The 20,257-nt window shown below is 50.3% G+C and overlaps 10 protein-coding genes and 1 non-coding gene across 11 annotated transcripts; 6 read left to right on the top strand and 5 right to left on the bottom strand.

The window, feature by feature from the left end:
• Window positions 1-1,582: 1,582 nt before the first annotated feature.
• On the bottom strand, window positions 1,583-3,069 carry swc5 (putative Swr1p complex component (Swc5)). The gene is made up of 2 exons (XM_025679934.1): window positions 2,691-3,069; window positions 1,583-2,623 (listed from the first exon to the last, which is right to left on the bottom strand). Exons 1-2 carry the CDS (start codon window positions 3,053-3,055, stop codon window positions 1,921-1,923), a joined length of 1,068 nt encoding a protein of 355 aa, XP_025537390.1. The 5' UTR covers window positions 3,056-3,069; the 3' UTR covers window positions 1,583-1,920.
• Window positions 3,070-3,305: 236 nt separating this feature from the next.
• Window positions 3,306-4,745, top strand: BO79DRAFT_239228 (short chain dehydrogenase family protein). Its single transcript, XM_025684892.1, has 5 exons — window positions 3,306-3,654; window positions 3,727-4,158; window positions 4,211-4,308; window positions 4,361-4,435; window positions 4,489-4,745. Exons 1-5 carry the CDS (start codon window positions 3,555-3,557, stop codon window positions 4,738-4,740), a joined length of 957 nt encoding a protein of 318 aa, XP_025537389.1. The 5' UTR covers window positions 3,306-3,554; the 3' UTR covers window positions 4,741-4,745.
• A 263-nt stretch (window positions 4,746-5,008) lies between these two features.
• Window positions 5,009-5,960, bottom strand: BO79DRAFT_177510 (uncharacterized protein; the record flags this gene model as incomplete). Its single annotated transcript, XM_025679933.1, has 2 exons — window positions 5,464-5,960; window positions 5,009-5,410 (listed from the first exon to the last, which is right to left on the bottom strand). Coding segments are annotated over exons 1-2 (735 nt in total), but the record flags the coding sequence as incomplete, so codon positions are not given.
• A 183-nt stretch (window positions 5,961-6,143) lies between these two features.
• On the bottom strand, window positions 6,144-7,836 carry BO79DRAFT_270727 (uncharacterized protein; the record flags this gene model as incomplete). Its single annotated transcript, XM_025687304.1, has 6 exons — window positions 6,144-6,237; window positions 6,464-6,512; window positions 6,581-6,660; window positions 6,879-6,939; window positions 7,096-7,226; window positions 7,442-7,836. 6 exons carry the CDS (start codon window positions 7,834-7,836, stop codon window positions 6,144-6,146), a joined length of 810 nt encoding a protein of 269 aa, XP_025537387.1.
• A 269-nt stretch (window positions 7,837-8,105) lies between these two features.
• On the top strand, window positions 8,106-9,432 carry BO79DRAFT_177506 (intradiol ring-cleavage dioxygenase). Its single transcript, XM_025679932.1, has one exon. It carries the CDS (start codon window positions 8,190-8,192, stop codon window positions 9,303-9,305), a length of 1,116 nt encoding a protein of 371 aa, XP_025537386.1. The 5' UTR covers window positions 8,106-8,189; the 3' UTR covers window positions 9,306-9,432.
• Window positions 9,433-9,943: 511 nt separating this feature from the next.
• Window positions 9,944-11,472, top strand: BO79DRAFT_210345 (dihydroorotase). The gene is made up of 4 exons (XM_025682782.1): window positions 9,944-10,122; window positions 10,233-10,312; window positions 10,424-10,877; window positions 10,928-11,472. The coding sequence occupies exons 1-4, from the start codon at window positions 10,068-10,070 to the stop codon at window positions 11,407-11,409; spliced, it is 1,071 nt and encodes a 356-aa protein (XP_025537385.1). The 5' UTR covers window positions 9,944-10,067; the 3' UTR covers window positions 11,410-11,472.
• A 17-nt stretch (window positions 11,473-11,489) lies between these two features.
• BO79DRAFT_153142 (MIND complex subunit MTW1) lies at window positions 11,490-12,593 on the bottom strand (the record flags this gene model as incomplete). Its single annotated transcript, XM_025678708.1, has 3 exons — window positions 11,490-12,092; window positions 12,155-12,471; window positions 12,536-12,593. The coding sequence occupies 3 exons, from the start codon at window positions 12,591-12,593 to the stop codon at window positions 11,490-11,492; spliced, it is 978 nt and encodes a 325-aa protein (XP_025537384.1).
• Window positions 12,594-12,955: 362 nt separating this feature from the next.
• Window positions 12,956-13,027, top strand: BO79DRAFT_t175. Its single transcript has one exon. It is a non-coding gene; the product is annotated as a tRNA-Glu (tRNA).
• A 322-nt stretch (window positions 13,028-13,349) lies between these two features.
• Window positions 13,350-16,668, top strand: BO79DRAFT_239223 (MIF domain protein; the record flags this gene model as incomplete). Its single annotated transcript, XM_025684891.1, has 7 exons — window positions 13,350-13,767; window positions 13,818-13,867; window positions 14,415-14,891; window positions 15,030-15,507; window positions 15,977-16,072; window positions 16,119-16,177; window positions 16,237-16,668. The coding sequence occupies exons 1-7, from the start codon at window positions 13,569-13,571 to the stop codon at window positions 16,666-16,668; spliced, it is 1,791 nt and encodes a 596-aa protein (XP_025537383.1). The 5' UTR covers window positions 13,350-13,568.
• Window positions 16,669-17,092: 424 nt separating this feature from the next.
• BO79DRAFT_289162 (uncharacterized protein) lies at window positions 17,093-17,901 on the top strand. Its single transcript, XM_025688755.1, has 2 exons — window positions 17,093-17,722; window positions 17,814-17,901. The coding sequence occupies exons 1-2, from the start codon at window positions 17,126-17,128 to the stop codon at window positions 17,859-17,861; spliced, it is 645 nt and encodes a 214-aa protein (XP_025537382.1). The 5' UTR covers window positions 17,093-17,125; the 3' UTR covers window positions 17,862-17,901.
• A 122-nt stretch (window positions 17,902-18,023) lies between these two features.
• On the bottom strand, window positions 18,024-19,896 carry BO79DRAFT_199226 (tRNA-dihydrouridine synthase family protein). The gene is made up of 2 exons (XM_025681405.1): window positions 19,643-19,896; window positions 18,024-19,592 (listed from the first exon to the last, which is right to left on the bottom strand). Exons 1-2 carry the CDS (start codon window positions 19,808-19,810, stop codon window positions 18,132-18,134), a joined length of 1,629 nt encoding a protein of 542 aa, XP_025537381.1. The 5' UTR covers window positions 19,811-19,896; the 3' UTR covers window positions 18,024-18,131.
• Window positions 19,897-20,257: the final 361 nt, after the last annotated feature.

The raw sequence follows: 20,257 nt of genomic DNA, 5'->3' as shown, positions 1-20,257 counted from the left end.
ATAAAAATGCTTGTTGTTCAGATATTCTGAATATGTTTTGATGAGCTTAAACCTACGTGGACTACATGTCCATTGCAGGATGATCGAAGGTATCCTTAAGTCATCGACACCTCTGCGACGACATGAGGAAGTCCCTCAGATTTATGTGCATCTATTATGGCGATAATCGGCTCCAGAGAAGCAATTCTCTGTATATCCATGATCGCCTAACTAAAGACTACCCAATGTTTAATCCGGAAAGTGACAGTCGATACTCCGTGGTTCTCACAACCTATAACGCACTGGAAAAAAGACATGGGCTATCCGCTGTATCCGATTGGTATAAGTCCAAGTATGCCCAAAAGTTTAAATCGACTGTGACGAGCTGGGAAAGGTGTTGGTAAGCAGAAACAAGCTACAAAAATGATGATGATTCTAGAAAAGAAATGGATATGTGGCAGTTATCTGCACATTTCAATCTAGCCTTGGACTGACACATACTAGTCTTCAAAATCCGTCTTTCGGCAGAAAGGCATCTACAGATCAAGAAGAAACAGCTTCTTCTAAGCCTAAAGTCAATTTTATGACTACAGATATCATCAAAAACCTCTCCGTGACTTTGACTGACAACCTGTCCACGACATATTCCAGCATCTCCTCACTCAGAAGATGTCTACCTCCTTCATGGCTGTACCCACTGCAACCAGCTATACACGGTCCCAGAGCCGTTACGACACTTCACATCTGCAGCTGACTGCAGCATTTATCCGAGCATTGAGCGAAGCCAAGAGTTGATATGCGATAAAGTGACTTATGAGAAAGTTTCATACAGAAAGCTGTGTGGACAAGAAGGATGCTGGTGTAGTTATCAGCGGTGCTGATGATACGACTATCGAGCTTCAGACTGTTGTAAAGACATGCTAGAGATGCCATGGTCACATCCATGAGAAGAGAATGAGCATGGGGCATAGCAGATCGAGGTGAAAAATGCACTACTGTTGCAACTCATGCTGAAATGTCTGCGAGACCAGGTCTTACTCTAGAAGGTAAAGGGGCATAGTGTGGACTTACTTCCCTGGAGAAGAAGTGTACATCAGTGCCGTACTAACCGGGGCTGGTAGAAGGACAAGTAGGGGTTTCTGCGGAGTGGGATGAGTTTTCAGAATGCTTGCATGGCGCTGATAAAATCCCACTTACTGATACCGTAGACACTCGGATTATGGGGGATTGTTAAGATCATACATTCTCCTCGAATACAGCTGGGTACGCAGGAAACTACCAAGTTCCGAAGGATGTTAGCAGAGTATCGATTTGAGGAGCTTCAAATGACTATTCGAGGCTCCAATGGAGGAATGTTATTTTGGGTTGTTTCATTTTCTCCCTTACTACTTTTATTACATGAAGGGATAAATTAAAGTACTATGTAACTAGTTAGCTATACAGCGTGTGCAACCAATATCATTCTATTGGATCAAGGAATATTACCATCCTAAAAATATCGTACATCTCCAAATTCACATGTCATAAGTCATAACATCGACTTAGCTGGCACTTACGCCAGCCATACTAGTGCGATGCATAGGCAATATACGCCATCCAACCAGCAGCATCCATCCGCGTAAGCGAACCGCATAGTGCGGAGATGAGTTGAGCCCGGTGGATCGAGCCGGAAGCACGTGTCTGGCACTACCTCCAGTTATGGATGATAGCTAATATACAACGCATCGGTCCTCGGTGCGGATTGCGGCATGTAGCCAGCCCGGCTTGCAGACTGGGAAACGTGGCCAGTCGAGAAAGTTGAAGCCTGGGGACAATGAATCCAGTGCTGAAGATTCTGGCATTGCTCCGCACCTGCATGGGAGGGATTCGGACAAAGAGTTGGCCAGTGTCGAGAGGCAGTCGAGAAGCCAAAAGAAAAGAGGAAACTGAAACTGAAGCACCTTAAAGCCCCTTCAGACGAGCATTTCTTCTCTCCTCGTCTATCTTGGCCCCCACACGGTCCAAGAAATCCATGCGACCCAGGAACCCCTCCTTCGCTTTGCTGTGCACGTTGAGCTCGTCCTTGATTCCAGCCTGGTCCACGTATGCAGCCCAGTCCAGACGCGATTTCTCGACCGTGTTGATCTTCGGTCCCCGGGCGTTCTCCTGCCCAGCCGTCGCCTCCGTAACGGGCTGTTTCTCCCAGCTCTTCTTGATAGTGCCGGTCGGATTCGGGTCGAAGCGGGAGGGTCGTCGAAGGGGTCTGCGCAGTTTGAGGGCGTCTTTGGCGTTCGCGGCGTGGTCGACATCTGCAGCAGTGACGGTCTCCGCATCCTTCTCGCCCGCCAGGAATAGCCTAGCCTCCGCTGAATCCTTCGGCACAATTTTCTCTTCCGTAATCATCTCTCCGGCAAACTTGTACGTGCGCTTGATCTTTACCATTTCTTCGGTATAGTTCGTCTGGGGTTCCTGTGCCGAAGGAGTCGCATCATCACCTCCTGCCGCTTCTCCGTCGTTCTGTCCAGCCGCAGGCGTAGCATCTTTGCTCTCATCCTGTGCCGAAGAACCATCTACTCCCGAGTCTGGAGCGTTCATCTTCGCCCATAATGCATCCACATCAACCGTAGCGCCGTCGATCTTCGCGAGCGGTTTGCGCTCTTCTCCGCTGTAGCAGTATCGCGTCAGTATAATCCCAGATCTAGTAGACTGTCAGATAAATAGACACCACGTACATTCGCATCTTCATCGCGCGCGTCCGCACGAAACCTCCTGTTCCCCCTTCCTCATCATCATCAAGATCCACATCCACGTCCTCATCTCCCTTCTTCCTCTTCTTATTCTTTGCCTTCTGAATCATCGCCTCATCCCCAGACGCCAGTTCGTCGTCATCACCGGCTGCTTGAGCAGCATCCTTAGCATCCTTCTTTCGTCGCTTGGGCGCTGTCTCGTCGACAGCCTCCTCTTCGTCGGAATCGGACATGCCCGAGTCGGCGTCATCTTGGGCTGCGTCGAGCTGGAAGTCCTCGTCTTCGGCGGAGTCATACTGCTCATCATCCAGATCAAGCTCGGCGGCGGGAGAACCCATGTCTGGTGGCATTCTGATAGATAACTGTGATGTATTTGTCTGTTGCTGAAGTGGAAAAGTGAAACGCTGTGAAAGACGCGAGATTCTGCCAGGGCGGTGTAGGATACGATAAATGATTATGTAATGAATACAGCCAATCGGAGCCAAGATGCGGCGATGGAGATGCAGTGATAACGCCGAGGTTGCTGCGATAAGGAGAAACTGTGGATGCCCTTCTACAACACCTTCCAGCAATTCAACAACAAAACTTACTTACACATTGTGTCAGAATCACCCATGCCTCCAATAAACGGCAGGGCATAAAGCTGTCCCATGAACCCCTCATCTCCATACTAAACCCTCTGTTAACGGGCCGAGCCGCGCGCTCGGCGAAATGACTACTAATCATTCCATCTACCGAGGATGACCGAACCTGGACCTCTATATCAACCCACGGCGTCTCGAGGTGCCTTTGAATAATATCTAGCTATATTTAATACACAAAGCTTGGTTTATTCAATTGACTGCCATCATGACTACTCGGTCTCCCAACCCCGTCGCCCTAGTCGTGGGCGCCTCTCGAGGCATTGGCCGCCAGATTGCTATCGACCTCGCGAAGAACGGATACACCGGTATGCCAGACAAGGTTTCTCCATGCCCATACTTAACATGTATCCTCGCTAACAAGTAATGGCTTGATACAGTAATCATAGCCGCCAAATCCGCCACCTCGCCAGATCCCACAGCATCCTTCCCACCAGACCCTAACTCCCCCGCCTCCACCATCCACACCGTCGCCCGCGAAATCACCCTCGCTGGTGGCACCGCCCACCCCATCCAAGTCGATGTGCGCGACCCCACCCAGGTCGATAACCTGGTGAACGAGACTGTACGGATCAGCGGTGGTCGGCTGGATGTTCTGGTCTACAATTCTGGTGCGATATGGTGGTCGTCTGTTGCCAATACGCCTCTCAAGAGGTTCCAGCTGATGCAGCGGGTTAATCCGGAGGGTCTGTATGCGACAATCATGGCGGCGTTGCCGGTATTTGAGAAGAACGGGTGGAAGGGGAGAATTGTGGTGGTCTCGCCGCCGATTTATTCGAGGTTTTTCAGGGGAAAGACGGCTTATGCTATGGGTGAGTCTTTGGGTTGAGATATAGGGTTCTGGGTAGTGCTGACAATACACAGGCAAGGTCGGGATGAGTGTGCTCACTCGTGGCTTGGCTATGGATTGGGTGAGAGAGGGCAAGTCGGATATGGCTATTACTAGTATTTGGCCTGCTGCGGTATGTTGACTATCTTGCTTTGAGCTGTGGCTGGCTAACGATAAATGAATAGGCTGTTGAAAGCGCAGCAACGGAGATGAATCCTGCAAACAATGGCGATTCGCGAAAGGCTGATTTGAGGAAGCCGGTAGGTTCCTATTATCATACACGTTCCTTTGTGATACATACTAACAAACGCAGACAATCTTCTCTGACGCAATTCTCGGGATCTTAAACACCCCAGCACACGTCGTGAACGGACTTCTAGCTCTCGATGAGGACTTCCTTCGTGATTACTGCGGGGTGACCGATTTCTCCAAGTACTCCGTCATCCCCGGAAGCAATCCAAGACGCATGATGCCGAAAGAGATGCCCGTGCTAGAAGTCGCAGAGCAGGACGACGAGGGAGTGAGGATGGACAGTAGCAAAGGGAAGGGAGAAGCGAAGCTGTAACGCCCCAGCCTTACATTACATTCAGGAATCTAGTGAATGCCCTATCATGACTATATCAATTTACCTATTACTCCCACAACACATCCACCAACACCAACATCACACCCAATCCAACCAACCCAACCCAGCCCACCCCATCACCTCACGTCAATCAAGTCCCAGGATACTTCTCCACACCCCCCACAGAAACCTTACTCTCCCCCTTCATCCCTCCCCCTGCCCCCATTCCACCCCCAATACCCTCCAACCCTCCACCAATCCTCCCCCTCAACCCGCCAACCTTCCTCTCAACCCAAACCCCTACACCAACCACCACCCCCATAACAACCTCCAACCCCAGCAACACACAAAGCAAGACAAACGCAGCGCTTGTGACATCACAATCCCGCTTAAAATGCACCGGCGCCGTAACATCACCCCCAACCGTGGCATTATAACTACCGCTCGTACTAGCACTAATAGTGCTATTCCCACTCATAGAATCATATCCATCCCTCACAACCCCCCACTTACACGTCCACGAATGCAGCGTCTCCATTTCACTGAACCCGCTCGGATGCTTCGCTCCAGGCTGGTAAATCACGAATATGAGGCCCACGAGCGCGGCGATGAAGCCTGAGAGGGCTGTTGCTGCGGCGAGGAGGTTGAGGAGGCGGATGTGCGGGCGGGGCTGTTTCATTATCAGTATCACTTGGATATGGATGTTGGTGTATGGGAACTCACAGAAGGAATAACGGCTGTAACGATGTAAAGCAAGTTCTGGAACGCTATCACGCAGCCGCAGGCGAGTAGGGCAATGGTGGGTCTGAGATCTAGGTTCAAGGGCCAGAGGTTGAGCCAGACTCGTGCGTACGGGGAGGTTTGGCGGTAGTGGTGGAGGGCGATGGCTTCGCAGGCGATCGTTGGGATGGTGATTAGGAAGGTGAGGATGGCGAGGGCTAGGCGCGTGTGTCGGAGGTGTTGGGTGCGGGTGAGGAATTTGGATTCTTCTTCGATGGAGGCGGTTGAGGTTATGGTGGTGGTTATGGTGGATTCGGTGGAGAGGCTGCGGTCCATGGTGTATCTTTTTTCTTTTGTCTTTTTATGGGGTAGGTTGTGAGAGGTGGAGGAGTGTAGAGAAGAAATAGCCTTGCCAGAAGGCTTATTAAGAGATTGAATGAAAGAGAAAAGGGTATCAATGGCAGAAGGAAGGGTATGAATTGAAGCTATAGACGGTAAGGTAGTGTACAGACAAGACAGAAAAGACCCTGACGAGAAAACCTGCAGACATCAACTACTTATGCAAGCAATGAATAGCCCATCTTAACTTCTGCAGCATTCTTCAGCTGCCAAAAATAAGAATGGTCTCACACAAAGCGCGAATAGGTGAAACATCTTCACGAGAGCCCTTCAGCCATGAAAGCCTAATAGCCGCCCATGGGAAATGCGCCGCGCCTATTTGCTGTCTCCTGCATGAGCGCGAAGACGCAGGAATCCTTCAAACTGACTTGATGCAGCCTTGTCCCCTTCGGCGCTTAGAAGAGGTCGGTGCATCGAGCAGCGCGAATGGATGACTTGGACTGGGACAAAGGCAGTCGGCTTCTGTGTAACACGTCCGTCGCTTCCTGTTCTATTGGTGTGAATAGGCCCGGTTTGAAACGCCACTCATTTGTGTCGAACATCTTGGATCAAAAGGAGACATCGGCTGATGGGCATGATAGCTGCCCGGTCCTATCGATGGTACATTCCTGCACCACTCGTTCCATCCTCGAGGATGAGTTGAAAGTTGGGGCCTGCGCCCCTTCTAGTATGGGAGGGTTGAACATAAAATTAATCCAGGCCAAAGGACTGCAGCTTTCACATGGATCGGTTGCCGTCACTGCATCCTGTGGCTTTGATGATTCCACCAATGCCAGAGGCCCGTTGGGAGCAATGTATTGTCTCTGGAAGCGCATGCCTTGCTGGGATACTGCTATGCCTCGATCTCTCAGAGTGCACGCAACTCAATCCCCAGAATCGACTACACACCAGGCTCAATAACATCTTTTGCTCATGTGCGGAGACTTCTCTGCATGTTCTCCGCATTCTGTTGGTCCTGTTGGTCTGTTGGAGGTCTAGACTCCGCTCTGAGAATTGCCCTAATGGGACATTCTCCGCACCGTCTGTCTGTCCAGCTTTCTTTGGGTATGCAGCTTGTAAATTTACCATCACTAGTGAGCTCTGCCAATGGAAGGGATCAAATGAGGCAGATGCCATCCACCGCAAAAACGTATATTTGTTATACAGGTGTCGATCATCACCCAAAAGTAGCGCGATGAAGCAGTGGCACGGGACCTGTATACAGACTATGAATGGGTCATAGACTCCATATCCCACCCCTTACAATAACGTCTACGACTGTTCCAAGGCGGAGCTTGATTGCGCAGCTCTTGGCTAGGCGAGCGATCAGCACTGCAATCTTCCCTTCGGCATATTCAGCCAGCACATGTCTCCTCTTGGTTTTCAGCCTACGGTGAAGTGAAGCCGATCATCCGAGAACAAGCGATTTCACAGTAAACTTCTGGTCTCCGTGGAAATCTCATCTGGGGTCCCCACAAGCCACCATATAATTGAAACACGCACACTTCTCTGAGAGTGGGCAGCGGGATAATTGCAGCGGGATCATGGGGTCCTCGGGGCCCGAAATTCCTGCCAGACAGCGCGACTCACAGCCAGTCTGGACCTAGGGCTGTAAACAGGCCTTGGCTTCGCCAAGCCTACGGGTATTGCTCCGTAGGTACTCAGTACGCCTGCGCCAGGACCACGAGCTAAAGCCACCAACTTGTCGCGAATCACATTTGTGCTGATTGATACCGGATGAATATTAAGCCCTGATGTGCAGATCATCGCAGTTTTCCTCAAAGCCAAGCCAATCAGTGGCTTCTGGATAGTAATGACACGCGGCGTCTGGGGTGTTGGACTCTTGAGGGACATCATTAGGCGGTCTTGGCGGGCGAGCTTCATCGCAGCGTCCCCGCGGCCGATGGTCTTGGCCGGTGGGAGGGATTCGTCATCTTCCTTCCTGGCAAGTAGATTCATCACTTGAGCACGCTTTCGCTCATTTTTGGCCGGCAACATTGGATAGAGTAGGCAGGGATTAGTACACGCTCGTCATTGATTCTACCCACTGCTGACGACAGTTACTTGTCTTTGGAGTTTGGTATCGCTTCGGCAAGGGAACATACTCCGCGCAATGGCAAATTCGTCCGCGCCCAGATGGGTATAGACTGCACAGTACTTCGGCAACGCGTACTTTGATATCGACGCCCATGATGGAGGGAGCAGCATATAAAGGCCCTTCATCCGGGAGGCATCTGAGGGAGACATCCAGCAGAAAGCAGTCTATTCAAGCCTCTCTAGCCTCCATCCCCTGCAACTATCGTCTTTTTCTTGTCCAATACCTTTGAGCTTCATCTTTAAGCTCCCTTAAAATGCATGTCCAGAGCGTTATCAAGTTGGCCGCGGTAGGATGCGCAGTCCTTGCCACTGCTCATCCCGGCCACCAAGAGAAGCGCGCCAACTCTGACCTCCTGAGCTTCAAAGCCAACATGCGTCGTGGCTTGGAGAATTGTGCTTCCAAGTTCGAGCGCAGTGGTCTCAATGCTCGCGCCGAGGCTCGCCGTAGGGCTTTGGTGGACCTCCACCGGAGGCGTCTTGCTGCGCGAGATACTGACTCGGTCCTCAACAAGTCCCACCTTGTGACCGGTTCTGATATCACACCTGACTCCTCTGCCAGCGAGATCTTTGCCAATACCAGTACCTGCATTCTGAACCCAGAGGGTGAGACTGGCCCCTACTATGTTCCTGGCGAGTACATTCGATCGGACGTCCGCGAAGACCAGTCAGGTGTCCCCGTGGTGATTGAAGGCCAGTTCATCAACGTTGAGACCTGCGAGCCAATCACCGACCTGTACTGGGATATCTGGAACTGCAATGCCACCGGTGTCTACTCCGGCCTTGTCGCCAACGGCAACGGAAATACCGATGACACTTCCAACCTGAACGCCACCTTCCTCCGTGGTATCCAGAAGACTGACTCTGACGGTGTTGTCACCTTCGAGTCTCTCTTCCCGGGCCACTACTCCGGCCGTACCACCCATCATCACATGGTTGCCCACCTGGATGTGACTGTGCTTGACAATAACACCATTACGGGTGGCACTGTTGCGCATATTGGTCAGCTTTTCTGGGATCAGGATCTCATCAACGACGTGGAGGCTACTTACCCATACAACACTAACACTGTCACTCTCACCACCAACGCAGAGGACCGTGTCTTCTCCGACGAGACTGAAAACTCCGACTCTGACCCTGTCTTGAACTACGTCTACCTTGGAGACAGCTTGGATGATGGTCTCTTCGGATGGGTGACTGTTGCTGTCAATGTGTCTGCCACCTATGACCCTAACTACAGCTTCATCTACACCTCCAGTGGTGGCGTTGCTGTTGATGACGACTCTTCCACTCCCGGTGGCGGTCAGTCTGGTGGCAGCCAGCCTAGTGGTGGTCAGCCCAGTGGTAGCCAGCCTACTGGAGGCCAATTCTAAGAGAGCTCTGGTACAGATGCCACAGGTGATGGCGGGGTGATGCGGTGAGACTCGAGAGGTTGAAGGCACTGTGTGTTTCGTGATAAAGCTTCCAAGTTAAGAATGATAGCACTCGCTTGAATAAGACTTATGCGTGATTTTCACAAACACGAAGCTTTTGCCATTGGTTGTAAGTAGACGAATAAGCCATAGTCCTGGAGGGTAAGCAAATAACTCAATGTAAGTAGATGTAGAATCTGTTTCTCCACAGTGATCAAGGCCGTAATCATTTGACGGTAAGCGAGGGAGTATCAGCTCTCAGTCATCAGAACACTGAGTTACGATGAGTGTAACAGCTGTTCGTTAGTCCATAGAGCACAATAATCTTGAAAACTGCCTGTATCATTGTAAGATACCCTCCACATCCCGAGCCTTTCGGAGCGACGCGATGTAGATAAGGCTCCCTATTTACCCAGGAGTAGTAAGCGCCAGGCTGTCAACCACCGCCGGCGGACACCCCCGTGACATCACATGCCCACACCCCACACCAACCAATCACAAGCAAGGCGGTCATGGATCCCAAATTCCCCCGCGACAAAAAATTGGCGGGGAAAAACCGGTCCATGGGAATTTCTTGTACGTAGTTGATTTCCCCTAGTTATTGACCATTATTATACATCATTGATTGGATTCAGTATTTGGTTCATGCTGTTTCCTCGAATCTTTAGACCTAATTTGGTTATACCTCGGTACTCAAAGTTCTACTATTGTTCGGGAAAAAGAATGCCTCTCTCCAAGCTGCAGGGCGTGAAGCTCCCCGCTTCCGCGGACTTTCATGGTGCGTACTTTTTTTTTTCTGAATGGCTACCAATTGTATCCGGAGTTGAGGGGGGGTTGGTTGCGTTTAGGATTGTTTCAATTTGGCTAATTGGGATTGGTGGAGTTAAGTGCATCTTCGCGATGGTGATATGATGGAGCTTGTTACTCCTACTATTAGACAGGGTGGTGTCAACACCGTTTTTGTTATGGTAAATTCAACACTCTATACCGCTTTGAACTTCTGACCATATTTATATGTGGTTGGTGGAACTGCTGCATTGCAATTGGGACAATATAGTAACTTGGATGTCTTTCACCAGCCGAACTTGGTCCCTCCCGTGACCACTGTTGACCGCGCGCTTGAGTACAAGCAGCGTCTGCAGGCCATTGAGCCCAATGTGAACTATCTCATGTCTCTGTATCTCCATGAGACTATAACCCCGGAGACCATCATCGATGCTAAGAAGCGCGGCATCACTGGCGTCAAGAGTTACCCGGCCGGTGTCACTACTAACTCCTCCTCGGGCGTCATCGACTACACTCAGTTCTACCCCGTCTTCGCTGAGATGGAGCGTCAGGATATGATCCTCAACCTGCACGGTGAAGTCCCATCCAAGGGTGATGTGACCGTTTTGACGGCAGAGGAGCGCTTCCTGCCAACCCTGCTCCAGCTGCACGAGAAATTCCCCAAGCTGAGGATCATTCTCGAGCACTGCACCACCGCCGCTGCGGTTGAGGCTGTCAAGAAGTGTGGCCCTACTGTTGCCGGAACAAGTGAGTACTCTTTCCATAGCTGAATAATCGTACACTAACAGCTGTTCTAGTCACGGCCCATCACCTGTCGATCATCATCGACTCCTGGGCTGGAGATCCGTTCTGCTTCTGCAAGCCGGTCGCCAAGACGCCCGCGGATCGTGATGCCCTTTTGCGCGCAGCAGCCTCCGGTAATCCCAAGTTCTTCTTCGGATCCGACAGCGCACCTCACCCGGCCGTGTCCAAGAGAGGAGGCGATAAGATCGCAGCCGGTGTGTTCACTCAGCCCCACACCACCCAGCTTGTCATCGACGCGTTCGAGCAAGCTTGCCAGAATGGCGTCTTGAAGGAAGAAGACATCACCCCCGAGATCATCGAGGGTTTCATGAGCAAGTTTGGTCGCAATTTCTATGGCATCGGCGAAGAGCAGAAGGAGTTCATCGTCATTGATAGGAAGGATGAGAAGATCCCGAACATCTTGAAGTCGGACAAGGTGGACGTCGTTCCATTCAGACGGGACCAGCAGACATGGAGCGTGTCGTGGTCTGCATGAATGCGGTGAATTGTGTGAAGATAGATCTCCTTGACGGAATTGGGACAAAGAACCATCCCAGTGTTTCTCGGTCACGCCCTTTAAGCTGATTTCTTGTCTCCTTGCGTAAGCATTCCCGTAACAGCCTCAAGAGCCTGTGCCTCTGCAATATCAATCTTGCGGCCGGCAACGACGGTAGTATTATCACTACCAACTGCCAGCTGACCAGCCCTTTCGAGGTGCAGCCTAACTCTGCTCTCGATGTACTCGCGTCTCGCATCGGCTTTGGGTTCCGTATCCATTTTATCTCCGGATTGTGGTAGAGTCGCCAATTTCGGCCGGAGTTCCTTGAGAAGCGCTTGTAGAGCAGGGAGCTGAGACAATATGAACGTGGCGTTCGTGGTGATCGGCGTATGTTGGGTGTTTGATCCGGTAGCGGCACCGACACGTAGCTGCTGTGCAGCTGGGCTAGAAGTCAAGAAAGACAAGTCCAGGTTTGGTTGACCGTTGGGTGTGACACCATTCTCCTGTTTTGCGGTCTGCGCATTCGACAGGATGGAGCGTAACTGAGCAATTACGGCCTCATTACGTGCGCTTTCCTGTTTCAGCACCCGATTCAATTTCTTGGTTTCGTGTAACTTCTTCCGCTGGGCAGAGATCGTCTCTGGAGTGGGGGCATCGGAGGGGGGCTCCAAGTTCAGATTCTAATCAGGAGACAGGCTGGTTAGAAGAGAAGGGGATTTGGAAGCTTGATAGGTCAACATACCTCGTAGTGCTTCAGCCGAATCCATCCCATCAGATCGTCGGGTACCTTAAACGTATTGCGCAGCACGAAAAGTTCGAATTTATCGAAAGTTTTGTCGACTGTCGCCTCGAGCAGTGTTTCTAGCTGATGTAGTCCATTTTCGATTTCCAGCTGTGCTTCTGGGTAGATAACATTCCCGTCTTCGTCGGTGTCAGGTATAGTCGAGCCATTGTTCGCATGCGAGAAACCCAGGCGCTCCGGAGGCGTGCCCAGTAGACCTGTTTCAAGACTTGAAATAGCTTGATAGATTAAGTTGTTGATCGAGTTGATAATGTCATCTATGAGAGACTGCGCCGAGTCAGCTTGGGTTGTTTTCGACAGCGCGTCGCCAAAGGGCCATACGAACTAGTGGCGTATAGCTGAAATGCTCTGTGAGCAGGGAAGTTGTCGCGTCACTCATCCTGATATCTTCCTGTCAGGGTTCATGATCTAGATTTCGTATTGAGGGGTGAAGGAGGTTTCGGACTTCTTAGGTAGACGCGTTTGCGCGCGAATGCGGGTTAAAACAGTTGATTTCGGTCCGCCGCGTGAGGAGACCCGGCTTCCGTTGGAGCCAAGACTGTGTACCTTGAGGACGCGGGGTTCTGCCGCCCACACATTTAGAGATTGTTCTTAGAATTCAGTCTTACTTTGCATTCCGTTTTACAGCCTGGGTGTTCTTCCATATTAATGCTAGTCAATCCAACAACTAGCGTGGATTTATTGATCAAACCTCTAGGTCATGGCTTATGATGCAAAAGCTAGCTCCATTCTTCAACAAGATCCGATATGGTGTAGTGGCTAACATCGCCGTCTCTCACACGGCAGCCGGGGGTTCGATTCCCCCTATCGGAGTTCAAATTTCCTTTTTTGTTTATTACCGAATACTCCATCCTACAATTATTACATTTCCTTTCTTCGGAAACACTTGACTTACATTTTTGCACCTGACGCTACTCGATGTTGCTTCTCCTCGAAACTCCTCCTATGGTCAAATAGTTGATTGCCAAGTCTGACTCAACATCACTCATAATGTATACACTCGATCATGAGTCATATTTCCATCCCAGGAGTGCGCTAAGCCACGTTCATTCGACTCACTTTCCCGTTTCAGTCTACGGCGATCATCCAGGGCATCAGTATAGTACGTTATCTGATGCGATGCGGTGGATCTATCAGGCCTTCCATGCAACATACTTTGATCATGCTTACACATATTGTTGGATTCGGCAGTATGAGCAACATAGTAGGCTTCCAGTTGATGGTCTTTTGGTTATGTCGCACTACTTTGTAGCAAAAATATATAACCTGTGAACATGTCTTCAATCATCTCAGCTTACAACCAAACATTTCCAGGACAGTACCAGAACCGAAGAGTGTGATAGCTATTGAGATCATGGCTTCAGAACCATCGACCGAGATACAGCAGAAAGTTCACGATGCCCCTGAGCAGGACTACGAGCGTAGCTCGAAGCCCCAGTCGGATGCTCAATCAAGACCTCCAACGCCTACTTCCTTCGAGACGGAGTATAACTCTGTCACGATAGGCTCACAGAAGCCGGAGCCTGTGGAGAATAGACTTCGTCCTGCAGCAGGTATATAGTATTAAAACTGGTTCCTGGCAGGGTCGCTAATTCAATCACAGACATAATCAACCGTATTATCTGGGACCCTGCCTTCGATGGTACCAATTACGTTATTGGGTATGAAGATCGATTCGAAGGACGCTTGGAGTCTGGTTTCAATGCGTGGAAGAAGGAGACAACCGACGAGGAGTTTATTCCTCAACACCGAATCCTCTATATCAAACGTCGGTCGGATGGAGAGATCGTGTGGGACAGGAGACGGAGAATCGACAAGATATTCTATAGTGGCAACTCTGCCTTTGACTATCTTGGGTTTTTGGCTTGAGTGTGTTTGTCGGTTCCATGATGCGGTCCGGCGATCATGACTGGGATGTGGTTATTCTATCGTGAGCCTCGTGCAACTGGTCGGTGGACACTCGTGTATGGCAAGGCTGATCCGTAGCTGCCTTCTGGGTGTACCGGGCAGCCCTACTGGTTTGTGATGGCTAGTACCTGCCTATCTACACAGATATAATTTACCGCGTTGGGAGCCAGTACTGGCAGGAAGTACTACCTCTTAGAAGTATCATATCTCCCGTCTAATCAACGTCTCAACAACCTTCGCAAGGAATCTAAGTCAGTCCTACATAACTTCTTATACTGCAGCAAAGAAATAGCGGGCAATCTTTACGAACTTCATAAACATCTACGCCGCAATGACCGCAAGGCGCCACAGGATTGACTTTTCCCTGCGAAGACGGCGTAACGATTTGTCGAACACGTCGTCCGGCAGTATCTCACCACCAGTACCTGTTCTCCAGTCACCTGTCACGTTCCAAGCATTTGCATCAGTTAATGTCTCCGAGGCAACACTCAAGCAGAAGAATAAACTAGAAAGGGCACCTGTGAGGCCATCCATGTTCCTAGAAGAGAAGGATGATGACGAGGCCCCGATTTCTGCTCTGACTGGCGGTGCACCTCTGGATGTCAAGCCAGCTCATGTAGAGCGGAAGAGTGTTGAGGAGAAGCCGATGACTCGAACGAAAAGCCAGTACTTCGAAGACGCCTTTAGCACTAGAGGTCCGTTGACCTCACCCAGAACCCAGATCAGCCAGGATTCGGTCGTGGTGGTAGAGATAAAGGTCAACACCAAGGTACGTGATGGTCTATATCTGCTCATCATCCCCAGCAATGAGAGTATGATCATTGTATAGTTCTGACCCCAGGTGCAGGTCAAAGAAATGGAGTCGCTTGTCTCGAACATTTCGTCCCATATGGCACGCATCTTCCAGAAATCCGAAACACTTATGATGACCACCATCCAAGAAGACGCGTGCATCCAATTCGGGAGAGTAAATCTACCAGCCTACCTGATGAAAGTCTTTGCGCTGCCATACCTCATCGCACCGATAACCAACCTTCGTAGCACCATTCTGATCCAGGCAGCACTGCAAGAAATCCTCCATGTGGCTCCAAACCGAGGAGTCATCTTATATATTCCAATTCCAGAAGAGAACTTCGCGACCAACGGAGTGACAATGATGGGTGAAATTGCTCGTTTGGAGCGTTCTTCCCCAGATCACGGCTCTGGTCTATTCAAAACCGTCTCACGAACCATGAGTCGAAGGCTGAAATCCACCAGCTCGCAGAGCGCGCCTATTTCGGTTGCAACTACATCTTCCTGGGCTTGTGGTGGCACACAGGCGCCATCGCCGGGCAAAGAGTCACTAGCAAGTGATGCTACGGACAGCGATGTCAAGTCGAAGTCAGGTACAAAATCCAGGGGCTTCCGTCATTTTCTTAACCGTCAAGGTTCAGAACGGACTGGAAAGTCCGGGGATACGCGGTAGTAGCCTACATTGTCGTGACCATTACCCCAAAACAATTCTCTTGTTCATTTTGTACTTACACTCTTTGTCATTATCATTCACTTTCGCCATCCAACGAGTCTTTTGTATTTTCTTAACAGGTCACTTATTGCCATCATGAGCAAACTGTGCGGAAGTTTCAACGGTGATCGATTGTATTCACGGTAGCTACCTTCTTTGAATTCAATTTTGTTTTGTCTATTAGCCTCTTTACTACCGCTAAAATTCGAATAACGCCCGTGATTTAAATCCTTTTTTTAATCCTTGTCTGGTACTTGGTCCTCCTGTTGCTCTCGAAAGAACGGTGGACCATATCATCACACACACACACACACACACACACACACACACACACACACACACACACACAGCACACTCAGGACGTATGGAGCCAAGAAGCACTACAGGGGGTCTCTTAGAGATCCAAGGTAGCCTGTTCGATGCTCCAGAGGGAGCAGCGCTGATCCGTACGTTTCTCTATCCACGAATATGAATGTAACTAAATGGAAACAGATGCATGTAACTGCCGTGGCACCTGGGGGAAGGGAATAGCAAGGGTCTTCCGAAGCAATGTGCGTCTCTCGTAGTATTTCACCTAGCGTTCTATGCGAATTTGACTAAAGCTTGACAGTACCCTGCTGCATATGAGGTTTATCGATCCCACTGCCGACAATTCTCTTCCAAGCCCAGATACGATACTATCACAACAAGCGATGGCACACGAAAAGCTCGACTGCCAGAAGGAACTGCTCTCATTATTCCACCACAGAAGAGAGATCATGAGAATGACCGCAGGAAACGCCGTTGGATAATCTGCCTTTTCACGTCAAGAGGGCTCGGAAGGATGGTCAGTCCCGAAAATATAGTGCTGGAGAATACAGAGCTTGCCATTGCAGATATGAAGAAACAACTTGATCACATTGAAGACCAAGAGGGTATACTTCTTGATCTGTGGTCGTGTCGGTTCAACTCTGGGTTGTTTGGCGTGGAGTGGGCTCGCTCAAGGGAGATATTAGAGAAGTCGGGACTTGATGTTACAGTGGTGACGCCGGCTGATGACTGAATGGATGTATGAGGTGTATTGATTGCTGTTGCATAGGTTGATATTATTCGGTGAGGCCTAAGATCAGACTTACAGTGATAAGGTGGGATATTGCATTTTATTGAATAGTGAAGATATTCTTTTCGACTTCAATAGAAATAGATCGACCACCATCGCTTATATAAATTGTTTCGGAGTGATAGTGTAGTTCGATACAAAGAACCAACCTCATCCTGCAAACTATGCAGCCTATATATAGTGAAAATAGTACAGTAACCTACCAACTACCTTCCTCACGATTGAAAAACTGCGAACTAACAACGATGGTAAACTCAGATAGATTATATAGATAGCAAATCACCTGACCACGCGTCACGGACCCGCGCATCCGCGCAAGAAGACCAAATCCCCGCGACGAGGAACACATCATCAATTGACCACCAAAGTAACGACCCTCGATACAAAGACCCAACACACCATGCCTCCCGAGCGAAAACCCGCGCAAAAGCGCAGACAACTCCCCTTCAAACCACCAAGTCGAACCTCCTCCACCGCCGCTGCCCCAGCATCATCATCATCAACTACCAGCAAACCCAAAGCCAAAGCCACAACAAAATCAACAACAGCAGCAGCAAGCAAACGAGGACCCAAACCCAAAGAAGCACCAGCCAAAGCCTCCTCATCCAAATCCGCACGCCCCCGACCATCATCACCCAGCCCCGCCGACTCCGAAGAAGACAGCGACAACGACAACGCTTCTTCGTCGTCCCCCGCCCGCTCAGACGCATCATCCCCAGAGCCAGAGCCAGAACCGGACTACATTCTCGCGGAGATCATCCACAAGGATCAGCCATCTGATGATGTGCTCACGAACGATCCTGTTATTCCGCCGAAGTTGTTGACCAGGTTACTGCATCATCATTTCCAGAATGAGAAGACGAAGATCGCGAAGGATGCGAATACGGTTGTCGCGAAGTATGTGGATGTTTTTGTGAGGGAGGCGTTGGCGAGAGCGGCGTTTGAGAGGAGTGAGGCTGTTGGGAAGGGGGCTTCGGTTGGGGATGGGTTTTTGGAGGTTTGTCTTTTCCCTTTTTTCATATTTTTGTTGGTGTTTAGTTGATGCGTGGGAGGTTATGTGGGTGTTTGCTGACTATGTTTGGGTTTAGGTTGAGGATTTGGAGAAGATGGCGCCGCAGCTTGTTATGGATTTTTAGATGGGTTTTCTGGTCTATATGGGTTGGGATGGAGTTTATGGGGTTGGGGTTTATGCTTTTATGGGTTATGATACCAGTGATTGTACTGTAAGTGATGCTAAACATGGAGAAGTTCAAGCGAATTGAGAATTATGGCTTCATAAACGTAGCTCTATGTACTATGTGCTCTGTATGCGTCTATATCTAACATGAATAGTAGCTATGCCCAACTTGGGTATAAGATGCTGGTCCCAGTACTCCGCAAAAAACACCAAATCTTGAATCGTGATATCAACCGCTCACCAGGTTGTCCGGAGTAGTCGCCGTGGCAGGCGTGTTAGCTGCCCCGTCCGTCTTCGAAGGAGTGGCAGATCCCTCTGCAGAAGGGGTGGCCTTTTCAGACGACTCGTCCGCCTTGGGCTTTTCGTTGCCATCGTTCTTCTTCTTCACAGTAAGCGCGCCCAGTTCGACAGCCTCCTCAGGCAGTGGTCGGATGTGTGGCTGGCAGATCCACCAAGGTCGGCCGTACTCGGCAATGGTCGCCTTGGATCCGGTCAATTCTTGGTTCGGATCTTTCTCAAAGCGTTCCGGGAATTGCTCGTATTCCTTAAGACCCTTCTTGATCGCCTGCTCGACGAGGGCCAGGACGTTTTCGAATGCGGGCATGTCGCCAGGTCTCGATCTTGCCAGCGCGTCACGGACATTGGTATGCACAGAGACCATAGGGCGGAGAAGCTGGAAGAGATGGCCCTGCATGACACCGAGACTGGGAGAGGCCGCTCTCTTTGACTTCTCGCGCTTCTGCTTCTTCTTGGGCGGGCCGTCTTCGGTTTCCTCGGTTATTTCGGTTGTCTGTTCAGGTTCCTCTTCCACTGCGTCCGATGGAAGATAAAGCGGCTTCCTGTCCGGAACAGGTTGTTCAAGCACGTACTTGTAGATGATGTCCAAGTACCGCCGTAGCATGGCGTCGATACGATATCCACCCTTTCCATCCCTGCCTCGCCAGTATTCCCTCCCTTCACTGCCAACTGGAGGGGGCTTGCTGAAGATCGATGGATCGGACAAGTTGCCTTCCGCACTCATGACACCATCAGCACCCGTCTCTTCCAGACAACGGTCCAGATCCTCATAGTTCAAGTTATTGCCATTCGCGAAGATGACCGTCTCTGGGGGAAGGTTATCGCGGAGATAGCGAATGTAGCTCCAATCAGCCAGTCCGGTGTTGTGGCCTTTCTGTTCTCTTCTCCGTCCGTGCACCGTGATTATGTTCGCACCAGCGGACAAGATCATCTTCGCATATTCGAGCGTCTTCTCTTTCGTTTCCTGGATACGGAATTTGGCAGTGACTGGAATCGAGAGTTCGTTGTGAAGTCGGTTGATCAGCCTGTAAATCAGATCCCAGTCTTCCTGGAGGAAAGCACCGTAGTGACCCCTCTTCGCAATGCCTTGGGGACATCCCAGATTGAGATCAACCGCATCGCAGTATGGAGCCACATGGCGCGCGGCTTCCAAGAAATCATCAGGATTATTGGCGCAGAATTGTACGAATAGAGGCCGATCGAACGAAGGATTTCCGTCGAGATATGGCGACTCATCCTCGCCTTTGCCGGCGGCAGCGCGAGTAGGGTGGAAGTGCTGCACGCGGACATTCTCTTGCTCACGGAACAAGCGCGCATGGTACATGGGGGAGTATGCAAGAACCTTCTTCTGGTCTTCCGGTGTCATGAACGACCTAGTGAGCATGCGCCACGCCTCCGAGATGATTAGTTGTGATCGAAGAGTACGTTCATAGAGGAACCTACAAACTCAGAGCGGTCCACCATAGGTGCAATAATGTACTTCGGGCTTCCAATACTCTCGTAGAACTGTCTTCCAAGGAGCTTCTTTCTCGGTTCAGCAACCGCAGCTACAGGCGCATTCTGGTCTGCGACGCTTCCTTGCGGAGCGGGCTGTGTCTCCGGGACCGCCATTTTCACGTTTGGGCGTAGAAACTTGGGGATGAAGTGCCCCAGCCAGGGGGGTGAGAACCGAGGGAGACGAATCTTTACGAACTAAGAGATTCTTGTCCCCGAAAGGAGCGATCGAGGTAGCGGTTTGCGGAGGGTATCTGGAGTCTGGAAGTCGCAAATGATGCGGATGGCGGGCGCTTTTTTACCGACAATTAATTTATTTCGGAGGGGATCAATGTTGATCCTCTTATCTTATCCGGGGAAAGAACATGCACACGCCACTCAGCTGTTTTCTCAATATGCCTGTTTCTCGTCGTACCAGAGGTCAGATGCTTATATATTGCATGATATTAGACTGAGAATGGATACTTCTCTCTTGTAATCTTTGCAGGCTTTGTTGATGCGCATGGCTATCATTAAAAGCTGTCAAATTTGTGTTTTCATAGTACTGCTTACCTAATCTATGTG

This window comes from Aspergillus costaricaensis (assembly GCF_003184835.1).
Source record: "Aspergillus costaricaensis CBS 115574 unplaced genomic scaffold BO79scaffold_25, whole genome shotgun sequence".
Lineage (NCBI taxonomy): Eukaryota > Fungi > Ascomycota > Eurotiomycetes > Eurotiales > Aspergillaceae > Aspergillus > Aspergillus costaricensis.
This window is presented reverse-complemented; position numbering and strand designations above follow the sequence as displayed.